Source organism: Tetrao urogallus (assembly GCF_951394365.1).
Source record: "Tetrao urogallus genome assembly, chromosome: 1".
Taxonomy (NCBI): Eukaryota; Metazoa; Chordata; class Aves; order Galliformes; family Phasianidae; genus Tetrao; species Tetrao urogallus.
In genome coordinates, this window is record NC_136813.1 from 104,056,251 (window position 1) to 104,076,507 (window position 20,257).

Sequence of the window (20,257 nt, forward strand, 5' to 3'; positions counted from 1 at the left end):
AACTGAGGGCAGAGATTTCTCTGTTGCTAGCTGCTTTTGAGAAAGGGAGCTATTATTACTTTGATAGTTGTATCACGGAGTTTTCTCAGTAATTACAGCTACTGTAATCATTTATTTGTTCCTTAAGGCCAATCTTTTTCATCCCTGTTCCATTATTTTAAATTAAAAACATACGAAGCAAACAACAATCCATAAAGCATTCTTCAGAATGATAAAGCAGAATAATTGCAAGAAGATCTTAGAGGATATATGAGGAAAAGTAGAACTAGCATTCTCAAAGTTGAAGTCGAGAGCAAACACTACAGGAATATCTTCAATATTACTGCTACTCATTCCCAAAGTAAGGGAAGTTTCATCACGCCCCTCTCTTGAGCAAGCTAATTTTCAGGTTAAGCTGTTCTGCTGATGCTATTAACATTTAGGTAAAGACAACGTGGCCCAAACAAATAACAATTACCAACACTGCTTCTCTAGCAACCACACTGTGTTTTTTTTTGCATGCAGGCAACTGTAAGAATTACCACAGACAGTGATTTGGTCAAAAATCAATAGGTTGTTTTAGAGCTACTGCACCTTCATTTCTTTCAGGTTGACCTAATTTATTCCCAAGGATTAGGAAAGTCCATAAATCAGGAACATAGTTAATAACAGTTTCACAGGCTTCCCTTGAAAGACGACCCTTTTAGTTGTTATATGTAATTCCTTTTCTAACTGTAAATATCCAGTAGATTCTGTCATTGTTTGCTATGCCTTAAAAATCATATTTTTAGTTCTGCAAGGTTGGGAGTTACTCAAGTAAAAACAAAAAAACCCAAACCTTCAAACATTCTGAATTTCAGCTTTGACACTGATGATATAATATTTCTTTCTGACCAGGAAATGACTATTTTTGTGATATGTTTACAATACAGTTGTTTCTAGCTACAGTAAAATAACAGTACAAGTTGTACAAACTCAGCCACTGGGGAGCAGCTATGTTAACCAATGATGTCTACGACATCACTGTCACCGAGACATTTGCAGAACTAGCTTGAACACTGCAGCACCAATGAAGAAGCGATAGTAAAATGACTGGTAAATAAGTAACAGGTGTGTGGGCACTAAAACATCACCCCTGCCTCCTTCTCACTTTCATGCCCTTGGCCATCCATTCTATCTGCTGATTCTCTCCAGATGTATCCTTTTTTCTGAGATGATGTCTGGGAGTGTCCTGCACGTTTGTTTCTTGTCAGAAATGGTGTAGTTCACTGTGGATTGTTACACTAGATAATATATTTTGTGAAGATACAACATTTTATTTAGAGACAGCTTGTAAGTAATATTTTACATTTACTGGAGAAAAATAGACATTTTTTTCCCTGTAGGCTATGGTGATTAACATGACCTATATTTCAGAGGCAACAAAATATGTTGACACAGAGCAATCCTACAATTATCTGCATCTTTTTTTGATTTATATTATGATTATTTGTTTCAGCTACCTGGAACATGAATGGATTGTTTTTAAATTTCTTCTCATTTACTGAGGTCACTTACGTCTTTTGCAGAAGAATTCTGCAAAGTTTCCCAGTACTTCATATTATGACTTTTGGAATTTTAACACGTTGCTGAGTGATGCCTAATTTAAAAACGTCAAAGCCATGTATTTGTATATAAATATCAGCTCACTGGCATAAACGAGCTGTGTCAGAATACGTTTCCCACAGTTTTCCTTCCTATATTGCTCATTTAAAACACAAAAACCCACATCAACTGCATGAAGAACTGCTGTACAAATGTTAAATCACACTAACAGTGAAATATGAATGTGCCTGCTCATCCCTGTACATGCTGTCTGACCTCTAATCTGAACCTATATTTTAACATTGAAGTTGATGGATAGATTTTTTTTTTTTCCCAATTGTTTCTGCACACCTGTATGAACAATTAGTTAATCACTGATGTCATTCTGATTTGTATTGACCTAATGAAAATTGTCCACTATTTTCCTTTGGAAACCACAAAACCAAAATTCCCTCACAATACTTCAATAGCACTCTGACCGCTCCATGAATTCAACAACAAAAAGAAGCAAGCTAGCCTGATCAGCAGAAAGGATTCAGCCACACTATGCTCATTCTATGCAAACTAAATTCTAAAAAAAAGCCCAACAGGTTTATTAAAGATAGCATGCATGTCACTATTCAGCTTCTTTCTTGAATATATGTGTATTGCTGTGTTCATGCTGCCATAGCAAACTAACCCTACAGCTTGATGGTATCTACTGCCTATTAATTTCAGCTTATGGAGTCACACTGGATTTTGCTACTTTCATCACCTAAAACATGTTCTTAACTTTGTTTCTCCCTTATAATGACTGCCCACTGTGTTTGCTCCAAAAACACTCTGGAAGATGGAATTGGCCTTGTTTTCAGTTTACTGTTGAAATTTATGAACAAACCCTAAAAATTCACAGAGCAGAATAGTAAGAATAAGCACATTAAAATAACCTATTTGCAAACTTAGGCCAAGTTTCATTTTAGAGAAACACACTGCTTGATCCTGCTATCAGATTAAAGTTGTTAACGTATCAATAAGTCCTTTTCACATTATAATTATGTATAGTACAACGTTTAAGGGTTCAGTGGTTGCCAGCAATCACCATGTAGACTACGTAAGAGAGAAAACATTTTCATTATCCAAGATCACCTTTCAGAGTATTTCTTGAATCTTCAGTCACAATCAAATAATATGACTTCCATCACATCCCATCATTCCATTCCACATTCATTACTATTATCTATCATATTCTATAATACCACTATCTAGGATTTAAAAAACCTTCTTTTCCTCTCCTGTCCCTGCTTGTGTTTTTTCGGTTGTTTTATTTTTCTGTTTACTACATCACGATCAGTTAACATTTTACACCATCATCATCACTATAATTCATAATAATTAAGGAAGGCATTGCAAAATGAATAACACAAAGGAAAAAAGCCAAAATGTTTTGATCAATCCAAATTTCATCCCTAGAAAAGAATCCAGATTTATAGAGAACTGAAAAAGAAATTTTACAGATTCAGTCCTTCACAACACAGAATTTCTCTTACTACCGTGGTTTTTCATGACCTGCTAATTACAGCAATAATACATATAATTGAAAGCAACTAAGATAAACTATGCATTGTAAATAGCCAAAATGAAGTACATGCAGATGTAATCAAATACATTATTAATTTACTGTAGAAGAATCTCTATTTAGATTTTGAAAGGAAGCGAATATTCTTTTACTTCTGGATTCCCTTTAGAGGCATCCTAAATATTAGTGGCCAAACACATCTCTATGCATTTCCCCAGGTCTCTCCTCCCTGTCTTCACTGCCTCCTGACACAGAGGAACTGTGCAACGTTTTCGTTTTCTTCTAAATGTGGTGGAATATCTATTTTGATTTAGAAAAAAATCAAAAAATACTTTGACAACGATTCAAGTCTGATATCCCAGTGAGTCAACAGCAACATTTTTGCAATTAAAACTACATCTGAAAAGTGGTTTTTGTCTTTCCAGTTTCTTACATTAACTGCCAATACACTGCAGTTCAAAACAGTGACCATATTCAAAAGATTTTAGAAAAATGAGAAAAATCATTTCCAGTCCTGACGACTCAGTTCTTCTATGATGACCAGTTTATACTAAAATAGAAATCTATATTTTGACTCTGGAGAAAAGAAATATTGCTTAAATTTATTGTTCCACTGGGACTTTATTAAGGCTGCTATTGAACTGTGTATCATTTTAATTAGAATTAACACTTTCATCTTGTTTATGAATATATGTAAGATAAGCTTTGAAATATTTAACATCTGGGAATACAGTCAAGCTGTCACAGCAAAATTAAGACATTTCACATACATAACTATTATTATTATATAATAACCAGATACCAAATAACTGAACATTCATTGTTAGCATTTGGAGTATAATCTCTATGCATAGATTTCCATGTCCTTTGGGAATTTATTCATGCTTTGATCATTATCCCTTTGAAGCAATGCTTCTTTAAAGAGACACATTTCAAGTGCAGTCCTTGGCTCTGTTAGATGTTTCACTAGTAGGTACGAGACCTGCTTTACATAATTTATTCTACCTTTAGCAGACATATGCCTAAAAGAGCATTGCTGCATTAAGTCGGTTCTCCAGGACAACCTTCCTTTACTGAGATATTTACTTCACAGGCTAGAGTGACTATTCATAGGCATTAGTGCTTAAAGTCCACCATCAGCAGGTTGACCACTTCTTGCCAGATTCTGCAGAATATTCTCCTGTGATATGATGGAACTGTTAAAAATAAAATAAAAAAGAAAAAAGAGTCTTCATGAAAAGGACTTCCAGCATGTGAACTAAAACACTACTGGTCCTTGTTAGCATTGAGATTCAGTAGCAAGTAAATCTCTGTTAAATTTAACTCCTTAGATGCCCTGTAATCACACACACAAAAAAACCCACTAATATATTGCCACTTTTACTATAAGAACTGAACTGCACCCATGACAGCTGATTGTCAAGTAACAACCAGGACATCACAACTGAGGCCAACTCCCCAGGAGCTGCTGGAAAGGAAGCTCTGGAGTAGCAAACAGCAGCCAGTACCTGAAGTAAGGAGCTTTGGGAGATGAGATACCTAGGGGGCATCTCCCCTCTAAGAGGGACTACAGGGGCTGTGGCAGCAGTCGGCTGGGCTGGCTCTGAAGGCAAAAGAGAGCTGTCATTTGTCACAGCCACCAAAACAATGTCAAGGTATATTAATTCAAGTCATGGTTAAAAAAACTGATACGAGCTACTAGCTGTAACAGCACTAATCGCAATCCATATTATAACAACTTCTAAACTTTGCATAAACCTTTGGGAAAAGGCAGTGTTTGGAAACCGCTAAGAATAAGCTTCAGTTTCTGTAGACAATTTTTCCCAAATCCTTACTGCAAGCATTTGAAACACCAGAGCTCCTTTAAGGCTCTACAGACCTCCTTCACAACTGGAATTCAATATCCAGCACATGAGCATACCAGCTGGATGTCAAATCCAAGTGGTATGAGAATTTATCATAGAATGGCCTGGGTTGAAAAGGACCACAATGATCATCTAGTTTCAACCCCCCTGCCACGTACAGGGTCGCCAACCAACCAGCAGACCAGGCTGCCCAGAGCCACATCCAGCCTGGCCCTGAATGCCTCCAGGGATGGGGCATCCACAGCCTCCTTGGGCAACCTGTTCCAGTGCGTCACCACCCTCTGAGTGAAAAACAGTAAAATGGATCAATCTTATTTTTACAAGTCAAACAATTCTAAAGACTAAAATCTTTTTTAGAAGTACGAACTTGCATGCTTCTCAAGCAACAAATAGCTATTTCCCGTTCACAAATGGAAGTCCTTGGCACACTATTATCAATACAATTTTTATTTTTTTTTAAATAAAAATAAGTGGAAAGTAAGGCATGACTAGTTGAAAGACTAACAAACGTAACAAAATCACAAATAGGAAAGCACAAACATAAGGGGGAAGACTGTACATGATGCATTCAATCAGATGCAATCTTTTTGCCTGAAAGCACCTTACACAATATGTAGACCATTTATTTTGCTTCATTTATCTTTGGAAGCCATTATTCTACAGAAAAACTTCAGAAAAAATTTTGCCAGTGACTTGCTTATAATGAGAAAGATCTTTAAGATATACACAAAGAAACTTGTTACCAGAATCTCCAAAGCATTTCCCAGCAAATCAACTCTTTAGATAGACATCACTTTTTCTGTATCAAAATAAAAGTGCAAACAGTGAGCTTTTTCTGACTTGGAAGTCAACCTCTACCCTGAGAAAAAGATGTATGATATTGCACAGGATTGTACAAAATGTCTTGCATGTGTCTTATGAATACCTAAACAAGATTTGAATGCATCTAAATTACACAAGATGAGAGTGGGATAAACACAAGGATTTGAGATATACATAAGCTTGAAAATATTTACATAAACACCAGCAAGATTGATGCTGGAAAGCTAAGACCAACAGTGCATATTAGAGATATTGGTAATAGCAGGATCTTACTTGTTCAGAGTACGCAGATATGGGATGCAGCACAGATCAGCAAGCAGAACATTCTATGAAGTAGATCAATGATAAAAATAATACTAATATATATTAAAAAAAAAACCAATAAACCAGAGTTTTTGTTGTTGTTCTAGTTTTTATTTACTTTAACTTAATCTACCAAGAGCTCACATTTGTGAGTAGCCTCCTGACTGCTTTGGATCAAATGATGCCTCTAAATTTTGGGAGCTGTGATTTCTGAGAATCTTGAATACTAAATGCCTTTGAAAACTATATTAGTCTTGGACAGAATGAATTTCAAGTCTACATCAATAGTTCTGTATAAAATAAACACTTCTCATATTATTTTCAAACTTATATTTCGGAAAGAAATTAGTCAGCTAAAGCCAGGTTCATCTCACTTGTATGCCCGGAGTTCTAAAAAGCAAATACAGTTTGTATACATATAGAAGTGTATATATTTGTTTTTAATTTTGTGTGTGTGTGTGTTTGCATGTCCGAGGCCAACTTTCCATCAGAAATAATCATGTTCAATTATTTTACTCTCACTTGTGACTCCCCGGCTAAATCATGCAAGAGGAAACCTCGCGCTGACTGCTTTTCAAGTTACATTTCTCAGTATAAATGCTTTAATAGAACTGAATAAATAAAATGATGGGTAACCTCAATGGTAACAGTTCCATTACAGAATGTATTTTATGGTTTATTTGTGAATATTTTACTCATTAATAAACCTGCTTCACAGGAAATAAAGGTGATTATCTTCAGATTTCAGAGCTCAACTTCCTGAGTTCTCACAGGTACATGATCTATGTAATAATAATAATAATAATAATAATAATAATAATAATACCAATAATACTCTAGAATGTTTTATTTCTTTAAGTAATTAAGTAATTAAGTAATTTATTTATTTCTTTTAAGTTTTCAGTAACTGTGCTCAGTAAAATTAGAAAATTGCTTATTCTAGAATTTAATTCAGTTTTATGAGAATTTGTGGCAAAATTCTCTCTACACATACTGTAAATATTAAGTCTGTGTAGATTTAAGAGAAGATTGTTATGTTTAAAAAAAAAAAAAAATCCACAGCTTACTACAGAGTGAAAGCACTGATCATTTGGTCTCCGGTTTTTTTCTCTGAGTATCTTTATTTTATCTCCTCAGAGCACCACCACAAAAGTCAATGATGAATAAAAATTCTAGGAACATTATTTCCACAAAGATAAACAGACAAATACAACAAACCCTTATTATGCCATAACTGCTACCTCTCTTCAGTATATTCCTATGGAAATCATGAAGAGTTATTACATTGCAGCACACAAAGTGTTCATTTTCCTGATTACAAATCACAGCCTCCTCAAAATGCATTTCTCTTCTGCAGTACTCATTGTGGATGCTCAAATTCAATGAATTACACAAGGCAACATCAGCAACTTTTTATTAAAGACATTTTTTAGTAACTAAATAATTGTATTTTATACTTTCTTCAATGTTCTTGTCAGAGAAGATCTGTTCAGAACTTATTGAGACGTAAATTTTTAATCAATTGAGAAAAGCTAAGTAATAGAGAACATTCTCAGCCATAAGACAATCCCCATCACACTTCCCTAGCTGGAGGAAAGTTTCCCACAGCTGTAACAGGACAGTAACCAACAATGACCATTTGCAGACATTAAATACGGCAGGCTGTGGTTTCCATTCAAGCAAAACCCACCACCGTTCAAAGTATTTGACTGTTGAAACAGTTGAAGTTGATCATGTGTAAAGTGCAATGAACATTTTCCAAGTCAAATTATCTTTAGATGGTTGAGCTCAAGCTTCAGCTAAGTGACTCCCAGGAGAAAGAAAATATGTGGTAAGTAAGAAGAGTTTCTATTACCCAACAACTAAGAGGTACTATTTTGTTTTTTTTTTTAGATTCAAGTAGGCAACATCCATCTCAAGGGGAAATCCCAACACAACGAGAATAATCGGACAGAAATTCAGAGTTAGTGCCTACCTTCTTCATCTTCAGTGACACCACAGCCTCTAACCTCTCTGTCTTTCTGTTACTCCCATTTTACTTGCACACTGGCATGCCCATCTGTTGACTTCTGATGAGTAAACCTTTTGGAATTTCTTAATGCTAGATGTCATGAAATAACTATTTTAGCACAAGCAAGTCCACTATAAGGTTAGACTGATCATTCTACTGTGACTGGACTGTTATTGCTGGAAGATTTCCTTCTATATAGGGAACTTATATATATCTGCACACAGATGTAAAAAAAAAATTTGTGAATAACATACAAACCCTTCCTCGTTTCCTGCTCTGGCACCCTCACTGCTCACACTGCCCATTTGATCCTACAGAACAAGAGCCTTCTCTTAGGGGGTTAAACTGAGATCTTCTCCTGTGCCACAATCCCAAGACACAGCCCTACATTCATCCTGCAGTGCAGTCAGGAGAGCTGCCACACAGGTTTGATGAAGAGGAGGGGAAAGAAAAAAAAAAAAAAATCACATCAAAACCACTTCAGAAATCTTCACTTCAAACTTTAAAAAAAAAAGTCAGGCAACAACTTTAAAACGTTTGTTCTCACATAGTTGAATAAATATATGAACAGAATTGTATGCATTTATATGTATACTTTACAAAACTCAAGAAAAACAGATTGTTTCCAGGACCATCAGAGTTTTGCATACAATCATCACTACTCTACTACTTTCAACGCAGCAAGAACAAGTAATCATAGTATACTACAGCACACTAACTATATATAGTATAAAGTGGACCACTGCTAAACGTCAAATCATGCATCATAGAATCACAGAATGGCTTGGGTTGGAACAGACCTCAAGGATCATCTAGTTTCATCCCTGCTGCCCACAGCCAGCCACCAGGATCAGATTGCCCAGGAAACCATCAAGCCTGGCCTTGTACACTTCCAGGAATGAGGCATCTATACTTACTCTGGGCAACCTGTCTCAGTGTCTCTCCATCCTCTGAATGAAGAATTTATTCCTAACACCTACCTTAAATCTCTCATTTTTATTTTAGATCCATTTTCCCTTGTCTCATCAGTATCTACCTGCATAAAAACTCAGTCCCTCTCCTGGCTACAAGCTCCTTTCAAGTACTGAAAGACTGCACTGAAGTCTCCAAGGAACCTTCTCTTCTCCAAGCTAAACAAGCCCAACCGCATTAACCTTTCCCCATAGGAGAGGTGTTTCATAATCACCTCCATTTGATCATCAACACGGCCCTCCTCTGGAACTGCTCCAACTGCTCCACATCCTGTAAGCTTGGATGCAGTACTGCAGATGGGCCCCACAAGAGCTGAGTAGAGGGGGACTATCACCTCCCTCTTCCAGCTGGACACTCCTCTTCTGATGCAGCCCAGTATACAGTTTGCCTTCTGGGCTGCAAGAGCACACTGCTGGCTCACATTCAGCTTTTTGTCCATCAGGACCCGCAAGTCCTTCTCTACAGGGCTGCTCTCAAGGAGTTCATCTCCCAGTCTGTACTCATACCTGGGATTGCCCTGGCTGAAGCACGACACCTTACACTTGTGGCCTTGTTGAACCCTCATTAGCTTCTCATGGGTCCACTTTTTAAGCCTGTCCAGGTCCATCTGAACAGCATTCCTTTCTCCTATTGCATTGACTGCACCACTCAAGTTACACTCAGCAAACTGAGGAACTACCATAAATACATGCCCTGTTTCCTAAAGTACATGGCTGGAGTTTAGATCAGGTGCAATTTTTGGCAGTACATTAGCAGTCATTTTTGATTAAACATATACAGAAGCTCCGAACAAATCGTTATCAACTACTTTTCTGTACTACTGCCTACAGTGTTGCTATTATCCACAAGTAGTATTTTTTTTTCCAAGCACGCTCTTGTATTATGTTAAAAAAAAACTCTCTGTTTAGTGATTCAGCCTAAAAACTGTATTGCTATTTGAAATTTAAAAGTGACATTTATCCACATTTAGAATTCAAGTTAAAATATATAGCTTAGCATAGGCAAGAGAGCACATTTTTCAGTGGAAAACATATATCCCTAATAATCACTAAGGTCTAAAGTGATTTCACTAAAAACAGTGAAAGTAAGTCATTGAGACTCACATGTATTATGTAAAGTAACCCATTATTTCTTAAGAGTAATAAAAAAAACCAGAAGTATGACCTTCTTCCAGAGCACTTGCAAATTTAGGAATTTGCTACAAATTCCAATAAACGTTTGCTTTAAAAAACAATCCAACTCCTTAGTAAGTTCTGGAAATGCACAGTAAGTCACAAGTACTGTTAACAACAACATTTATATTAAATAGTGAGAAGACAAAAGTGTGGAAAAGACTGCGATATGAAACAGTCATCTTTGATACCAAGAATATGGAAGAATTCCATGAATTTGGCAGTGCTCCACCCCCCCCCATTCTCTGGGATGCCACTGGAGACATGTGCTAAACAAAACATGTTGTGTAATGTGTTGTGTAACATTGCAGAGGGGGAAAAAAAAAAAGGTAGTGAAGAATAACCATGGAGTTAGTGCTGGAGCGATCACCAAACCTGATCATTCATACTAATATTTTTCATGTCACCTCTGCCATTACTTCTCCACATGCTCCCACCTACCTTCCCCCTCTTGCTCCTTCACAAATACCCACTGGCTTTCTACACCTTTTGCAGCACATGCAGACTGCAACAAAAAGGAGGTTTCAAACAGAATTTATTTGTAGTCTCGCATTATCAGTATCGCCTCTTGTCTATCTTCTATTTTAAAAGGAAAAAGGCACTTAATACTTGAAACAAATACATCCATGAGAAAAATCACCAGTGGCAGTGTGACACATGCCGTATCACTCCACACAGCCACCTAGAGGCAGGCAGTCCTTGGACATTCTGCAGCTGCCCCCCTTCATGACAAGGCAGAACAGCCCTCCACACATTCAGCCTCCCTTGCAACCCCTGGCTAACAAAAACAGTAGCACCCCTTATTGTCAGGAATTTCTGTGTGCTGGAGCAGATAGTATCCCACTTCTGCTGCAGAAAGAACTCCAACTACTACAGTTAAAGGGTTCTCTCTTAAAAAGATACTGTGAGCTCTTCTAATTTAAGGTTTAATCTTATTTTGTCCCTCTTTGCAGTCCAAGAGTTTGTTGTTCCTTCAGTTTCACTTTACTGCAGTGCTCAAGGGCTGGCAGAGAAACAAATCTCAAAAATAAATTTTAAAAAAATTAATTAGAAAAAAACCACTGCATTGCCTCTCTGTAACTACCGGTAAACCTGCCATTTCACTGCCATGTATTTTGCTTCTCACAGCATTAGACAAGTACATAAACCATGACTATATAGTGAACTTATGTGGTTTTAATTACCAGATTTCCATACAGGAGCTCACTCGGGTTTAGAAAGCAACTTCCTGATTGATACAACACTCACCAGTAACAAAGACATGTCACAGATTCATGGAGGATAGGCTGGTTCATACATTATAAAATGAAAGTACCTTCTAATCAAATCAGACTAGAAGAGTGAAGAAAGGCTGCCAATACAAAAACCCAAACACAGAAGCATTACCACAGTTTTGAGTAATGAATAAAAGGAGGAAGTATTTGTTCAATTCAATTTGTTCAATCAAAAGTTCCACGTTTTTGTGCATTAGTGTCCCTTGGAAGTGTTGGGGAGTGGGGGAGGAGGAACACGTGACAAGAACAGCTCCTTAAAATACTCCTCAAGGAAAAAAAAATCAACTTCCTGAAGTTAAAATACACTTCTGGATTGCATTTGATTGGCTGAGAGTCTAAAATGGATATAATCATAATTAGTATTTGCTATAAATATTCTTGAATTTTTATGTGTAAATGCAAACCTCAATTAATGCAAATAATTTTTGGTAAATCATTTAAAAACAAAAAATTAAACTTAACAGTCAACGAATTGTTACTATACTATGCCAAAGAGATCCAGTTTGGACAAGTTTGTACGTTGTAACTAATGTAAGCAGGACTTACATAAGCAGCAAATAACAGAACATACTTTACAGACACCAAAAATTTGTTTTGAGAATTGTTACTTAACCTGTTTCATTAGATCTGTTTTAAATGTAAGAATAACATGCTTGCTTTGTTGCTCAGGTCATCCAGTTATCTCTCTCGCACTGTAGCTTCCTGCCATGTTCACCCTTACTCCTTTATCAACAAAGTCCACCATAATTTTGTTTCCCCTTAGCTCACAATCTAAAAGTAACCCTTTGTTCCTTGTCAGGATTTTTTTTTTTTTTAATGCATTTAAAGCCAAACAAAAATAACAGCAAAACCAAAACCACCACGCCTGATACTGCCTGTGCATGTTCTGCATTTGTTAAATTCGGGTTGACCTTTGTGTGGAATTGAAATTCAGAGCAGATACCACATCGCTACTTTTAATTATGTTTATGAGAAGCATCTCCTCCTTTAATGCAATGACCATCTCTCTACTTGCGAGCGAGGCTGGTATCAATGATTAGAAAAGCATATTGGAGCTGTTTGTGATTACTCTTGCCAAATTATTGGAGCTGACTCATTTATTAATGCTTAATGAAATACAAGAATATGTTGCTGCTATTTCACTTACATGGTTTGGAGAAGAAAAATCTTGAAAGCAGATTCAGATCAAAGAGGAATAGCTTATTTACACAATCGGTTCAGAAAAGATTTGCTTTTTCCAGGTGATATCATTATGAAATGCACACAACTTGTGAATAACTGTAAGCCTATTGCAACCAATGGGATTTTTTTTCCCCCCCCATCAACTTCAGCAAAGCAAGATAGTGCCTAAATCAACAAAACATTCTCTGTGGTCTCTGAATTCTCAAACTAGTCAGGTAGGCATTTGGAAAATTTAGGTACTCTAATCAAATTATCAGTTCTTCCAAAGACGTTGTCACACTACAACAGTGCTTATGAAAGAAAACAAAGGATCGGGAGTAATGATAGCTTCATAGGCAAAGAGGAATGCATACAAAACCAAAACACATTGCAACAACTGAAGTTGTAACATCTTGTAGTAATTCCTGAATGCATAGTGTTTATCTCCACAAGTATCAAAGCAGATATGTATTTTAAATTCTGTGACTAATAAGCTGTACTTGCCATAAGTAACTTACTGTTCCTCACAGAACCTTTCACTAATAAGTAATTGAAAATTTGACTTAAATCAAAAATAGGAAAAATATTCAAATATGAATCTGTATACTGCCCACCACCCAATTACTTGCCAGAAGACATTTCAAAATACTTATTTTGCAAGTTAATGTAATGCAGAAGAATAACAGTGGCCATCAATTTAGATTAGTTCTGATCTGAATGCTGTAACTCTCTCTTTCATTTCCAATACATTCATTATTCTGTCAGTGCCTATGAGAAGCACTGACACAATGGCACCGAGAACCTCCAAGTCTCAGATTTGTAACTGCAGTGGTGAGTATCTGATGATTGTGCGAATGCATTTTACAAATAGATGCAGCAACTGGGGTCTTGCCCCTTCTTTGTTTCCATGGAAACAAATGTAAAATTAACCCCCCTCCCTCAGAAAGTTAGTAACATCCACGTGCTTTAAGTTGGGTCTTTAACTTGCAATTAGGAATTATTGGTTGGTGACGTATTTTTTGAACTCTAAGATCTGATTCTTGCCTCAGCCTAGAAGCAAAAGTCTCAAAGCAGGCCATTAGAGCTGGATGGAAGACTGCTGTCAGCTTAGCTGGTGAACTCAGTTCACTTCATAGTACTCAAACGTTCTCATGGCAGAAAAACATTCCCAGCCACTCAAGCATACATCTCCACCATCAGCTTTGGCACAAAGGCAAACACAGGTCATCTTGACAGCAACCTTACTAAGATTTTGTTTGCATAATCGAACTACAGAGTGGGCGCTAATAAAATTAAATTGCTGCTCATTTTGAAAGTAGGGCTTGTCCTACCATTCTGCCTTTAGCATGACATTTATCAAGAGATAAGACAAACGTACTTCGAGAAGCTGTCAGGAAAAGTAGTACTAAAATTAAAATACTACGAAGATAACTGAGAGGAAAGCATCAGACAGCTGTGAAAATGATTTCAGAAGACATATGGAAGCTCTGTTAGATTATGATCTTCTAAAACATTCATCTATTGCTTTTGGGACAGAAAGCTAAGAATATATGAACACTCGAGGCTCCAAACATTCCATTCAATTTAAAAGGTATCCATTCAGAAGCAGACTGAGCTGTCAATTGAATAAATAATTTGAGTCAATGCACAGAAGAATCATTTCCTAGCAGTTTGCGTGGGTTTTGGTTGCTGGTTTTATCGTTTCTGTAAAGTTTTAAAGCGATGATTGAGTACAAATGCATTAAAGAAAATCCTTCTCCCATTAAAAGGGAAACCTCTTGACCTTATGTAGAAAATTATGTTTGCTTCCAGTAATGGCAGAAGTATATCTTCACAATGAGTATATTTTGATAATTAATGTCAGCAGGATCAGACAACAAAAAGTAAACAGGTCTCATTTTCTCATTCCAATGTATAATGTGATTTTAACACTCTTTATCACTCAAGGTTACTGCACAACTTGCCAAACACTAACATGAGTATCTCTTCATCAAAGTATTTGGACAACTGCAACCTCACCTGTGTAATTCATGGACATGGACCTTTTTTCCTCCATTTTGCTACAAAGCAAAAATTGAACCAAAGCAGATGGCCACTGAGGTACTCTCTAGAAGTCAGTACTAGACTTACTCCAAAGTCTATGTGAAACTTAGATATAGGTGAAAAAACCCAAGCATTTAGAAAAACAAGATGTTTTGTCAGCTTCAGAAGCAGTGCACTAAAGAACAGCTAGCTACCACACATCTCCACAGTGTGAAAAGACACATGCCTTTAACAGTTAAGCACTATCCAAGAAGTATTATCTAGAAGACCTCCAGATAGACATTAAGTCTCAACATGCACACACTCAATAGGTATCAGTCTTAGATTGACTCCACAGAAGCTCACAGACTTGGGCTATTCAAGAGACGTAGATCATTTTAAAAATTCTGAATGTAAACAGCACAGTGGTCAAGTCAACTGAATTTTCCATTTGTGCATTAACTCCAGTTATCAGATTTTGACACCACGATATTTCAAAAGCAGCAAAGAGGAAGTTAATGAAGGACAACATTTGGATTCTGTAGGTTTTACTTTAATTTTGAATAAGGACTAAAACTTCTCTAATTGAACTCAATTTATGGACTATTACTCATTACTCACAGAAGCATTAAAATCTCCCTTTTTAAAAAAGCACAAATTACCATGTTAATTACCAGATTAATACTTCTGGTTTTGTGCACCTACAGGAAATACTTAAGTCCGAGTTAACTGACTAGATTTCCCTTTTTAGGAATACAGAAAAAAAAGGGATAATTTTCATCGTTGCTCACCTCATCCTGAGATATGCATCTAAAACAGGTCAGAGGAATCTGCTCCAATGTGCTCACTTATCTCCACTCATTACAAAAGAAGTCAAGGCAATCGGTTGTTCTACATATATTCCCATCATAGGCATCAAAACTTCAACAAAATGAACATCATCTTTAGTAACTAAGTGCTTTCTTAGAAACCTACAGCATCATGACTTTTATTCAGAATTATCAAGGTCATTTAAAGACATTCCTGGGGAACACAATGAAGTATTTTCAATATGATATGGGCTATTTAGCATTCATAGATCATAAATCCACTTTTAGTTTTCTTACCGTGACAGGAACCATCCACTTCTTCATAGCCTACGCTGCAGATACATCGTCCGAGAGGCACAAGCCAATCCCCATCTGCTCCACAATACAATTTTGGAGTATCACGTTCCTCAGCACTCTTCACACAGGAGCCCCTCACTTCCACCAAAGAGGAAGAATCAACCCTTGGAATAGTATCAGGAAACATGGCCAAGTTACGGACTGTGAAAGGGCACTTCTTGTAATAAACACGGACTGAGACCAAAGCAATACATGCTCCAATGTCCTGAAATGCAAGATAAAATCCTTTCTTGTTTATTGGCCCAACCTCACGAACTTCTGTGTTGAGTTTAAGAATGCGATCACCCAAGTCCATCTGAGTAAAGCTCTCATCAGCCGCAATAGTATCAATTTTAGTGTACTGGTTTGGCTTGAATTTTAATCCATGAGACTCATCTGATTCCATGTAGTAGAGATTAAAAGTTTCCTTGCAGGTTCCCACTACCCACGGAATGCTGTTGCAGTCCCTCAGGGTAAACTTCATTTCCACATAGATTTTCTGTGCAGCATCACGGGAAATCCAGTTTGTTCGAAGCCAGTTGTTTTGGTTTGGTTCCATCACATTGCACACCTGGTACGTATGAATGGGATGATTGTGTTCATCCATTTCAGTAATGGCATCCCACTGAAAAGAAAACAGACTGTTTGAAAACCAAGGAAAACATAAATTTTGCTATCTACAGAGCCAATCTCAATACACATAAATGTGAGTATATGAAATCATGTCTGGATTAAAAATAATTGTGTCGAGATTAGAGTAATAACAGTAGTTAGAAGCAAATACCAGCTACAGAAGTAGCTACAGAGTTTTCTACAGAGTAGAAAAGTTTTCAGAAATTCTACAATAAATTTCTATGAATTAAAAAAAAAGTCTCTGATCAATGTGGCTTCAACAGAAGATAGAAATAGTGGCCATAGTTGGTCAGTACATCTATAGATAGACTCAGATGTACATAGTGGCCTGGAGGTGTTCAAGGCCAGGTTGGATGGGGCCCTGGGCAGCCTGGTTTAGCATTAAATGTGGAGGTTGGTGGCCCTGCATGTGGCAGGGGGGTTGGAGATTCACAATCCTTGAGGTCCCTTCCAACCCTGGCCATTCTGTGATTCTGTGATTCTGTATAAGCTCTCCTGATTTACACAATTATTGTAGACACAGTTAAATGTACAGGTAAGAGATATTTCTGGCTCCATAGATGCTGTATTACACTCATTTCTTCTTAAATAAAAAATAAAGATCTATCACAGGCATCATATCATTTATTTACCCCTATAAATTCTCTTATAAACTGAACAAGAAATAGGAATTATCATTTTTATTTCTTTAAGTTGTGTGCATCAATATCACTGAATTGTTCTCAAATGCTGGTGGGAACCCATGCCATAAGGCCATTGAAAACATGCATCTACAAAAAGCCATCCATGTACTAAATATAAAAGAATTATTGAACATCTAACATTACATAATCTGCTACTCTAAGGGATTGCCAACAACTCCAATTCAGTTTGAATAAAATTGAGTCAGCTTTCAATAAGCACTCACAATATCAGTATAGCATTAAGCATTGATTTCTTTCTTACAAAAACAGAACTAGTTGTAGTTTCATACCCCAAAATATTGCACCCCGCTATAAATTTTTAGTGTGGCCTTCTGGATATACTGTTCTCTTATGGCATTCTAGATATTACCTCATATAGTCAATAATCCAAAAGCTTGTTATTAAATATTACTAAAAACACCCAACTATGATGTTTTAGTAGAATGAAACATGAAAATACACACTATTTGTGTTCATAGTTTAGCATATTTGGAACAGATTATTTATAAATACACATTCAGTTAAAATAATTTGCCTGCTAAAAAGAAACATAAGGTTAAAATTGAGACAGCAGTTCAAAGTTGAAAAGTTTATGCAGCATTTTTGCTCTTACCAACTTCCTCATCTTTGCAGTTAGTTCAGTTAAATGCACAGTCTGGCATTTAAGAATGTTATGTTAATTATATTCAGGTGTACACATGTAATATGTCAAAGCCCATGTTCAAATTATGCATAATATGCAATTCTGAGTACAATAGCAAGATAAGAACCTTGCACATTATTATTCAAACATGAATTCAAATATCTTTAGCCCGATGATACTTCCAAGCCACAAAGTTTTCTGCTTTAATACAGACAATATCAATATGTTCTACTTCAAAGTTAGACTTCTAATGATGCACTTTGACTACTTAAGCCGCACAATTTTCATAATGTCTACTTCGCTCAACATTATGAGGAAGGTTGGCCCTTGGCCTTTCAGACTGAAAAAAATTAGGAATTGAGTTCAGTTTAAAATTTTTAGGAAAAAAAATTATAAGTTATCTTTTAGAAACATGGTGAAAAAACTACTTCATCATCTTATTCTGTAAAAAGGTAATGTATTATTAAGAGGTAAAGTCTTCATTTTTAGAAACATCCCCAGCCATCAGATGAATTTTAAGGCCCATGTCAAATTGTAAATATGTAGAAAGCCTGCTGGCTTTATTTTTTGAGTTTCAGAAACATCACTTGTTCCTAGATGAAAGTGAGGGTATAACATCCCCATCTTCAATAGCTTTCACAGAAACAAAGCATGGACGTGGGTGGAGAATTTACCCTTTCTTCTGCAGGAGCAAACTGATCCATCATGGAGGAGGTAGCAGTAAAGAAGTAAGTACTCTATGGTTTCATTAGACTGCAAACTTGGCAGCTGGAATTCAAGTGGAAATGGAATTCTAAATGGAGACAGGTACGGCCTGAAAAGTTAGATTTCTGATTACTGCAGTGTGTATTTGGGAATTACCCAGAACAATAAGCTCTCTACAAAAGTCAAGGTCTTTACAGACTGTAACTTTTGAGATTTTCTTTTTCTCTATCTATCTATTGCAATACGAGCAATAGCCTCAAGGTCTTATTTCAAAACCCATGAAACATACTTTAAAAAATGATTGTTGGACAGGTAGTGGCCACTGGCTGTCTGCTACCTCTTAAGAGATTCTTGTATTTCTAGGCCTTATGACCTGTGTGAGTCTAACATAGATTCAGGAAGGACAAATTAGATCAGAATTCCTGCCAATATGAGAACAAATTCAGATCTGGTCAAAATTGCACAATGGGAGACTAGTTACCACAGTATTCATTTCTGAACCATTGCTTCTAAATTAGATTTTGAGATACAACCAAAATATGTCCTGTGTCAAGAAATACATAATATACCAAGTAAATCTTGGCTTTGAGAAACAAGAAAAGGACTTGCATTCTCTGATGGGCCTGGCCTCTCCTCTTTTGCCAAGCACGTGGCACACAGTTCGAACTAAGCTTCCACAGCCAGAACGAATTAATAAAAGCGTTTAATTAAAATACATACTCTAAGCCTTAAAATCTTGGCAGTAAAGATACTTTACTCCCAGCTGCCCTCCCCTGACGCAGCTCCATGCCGTTCCCTCGGGCCCTGTCGCTGTCGCACAGAGCAGAGCTCAGCGCTGCCCCTCGGCTCCATGCGATAAGCTGCAGCCGCCATGAGGCCTCCCCTCAGCTCCTCTGCTCTGGGCTGAACAAACCACGGACCACATCCGCTCCTCTCTCACCCTGGCCTCCAGACCCTGCCCCATCTCCGCAGCCCTCCTTTGGGCGCTTTTGGATAGTTTTCTGCCCTTGTATTGTGGCACCCAAAGCTACCCCCAGTGTTCAAAGGGAGGCCGTGCAGTGCACAGGAGAGCAGGAAAACCCCTCCCCTTGCCCAGCTGCCGACGCTGGTCCTGATGCACCCCAGGATACGGCTGGCCATAATTTTGCCTGGCACCAAAGTGAGACTGCCTGTCCTAAAGATCCCACTGCTTTCATTCTTGCCTTTCTTAAAAACCGGACAACCTTTGCCAGCTGCCAGACTAAGCAGATGTCACTTCAGCAGCAGCCCTATTTGTGCCTGAAGGATTCACTATGGTGTTTTATTTTCATACGCAACCCTGCAATAGGAAGTTTTTCCAGTTAATAGGGGTAGTTACATCAGCTAGTTGGAAATGTTTATAATGGGCTGATATTTATATAATTTCACGTGTAGTGGAGAAGGCTTCTCCTACAAGTTGTCACATGGATGGGTGAATTAAGAGTGGGTTCTTAATCTCAGCCACCAATCCCAGCAGTAGCAAAGTAATCTAGGGCAGTAGTTTTAGCATCTTGCACAACACCAGGTTCTTTTTATTGATATTTTACTTCGTTCGAAGAAAAAAGATACTTGGTAGCAGCTACTTAGGTCCAAGCCCTTAGTCAGTAGGGTAATTAACTGAAGAGTCCATCTATCCTTAGGACTTCTGCTGCATTTGCTTCTGTTGCAGAAAATACATAGCACGCATTAGATTAACTCTGCAGAACAATG

General features: G+C 37.2%; 1 protein-coding gene across 2 annotated transcripts in view; it reads right to left on the reverse strand.

Annotated features, from left to right (window-relative positions):
* EPHA6 (EPH receptor A6) overlaps positions 1 to 20,257 on the reverse strand; it is a gene marked incomplete at both ends in the record, with an annotated part of 498,668 nt that overhangs the window by 351,103 nt on the left and 127,308 nt on the right. For both annotated transcript variants that reach the window (XM_079541645.1, XM_079541644.1), the window contains one exon: positions 15,827 to 16,490. In XM_079541645.1, the coding sequence (XP_079397771.1) occupies positions 15,827 to 16,490 (664 nt within the window). The remainder of the gene's footprint in view (positions 1 to 15,826; positions 16,491 to 20,257) is intronic.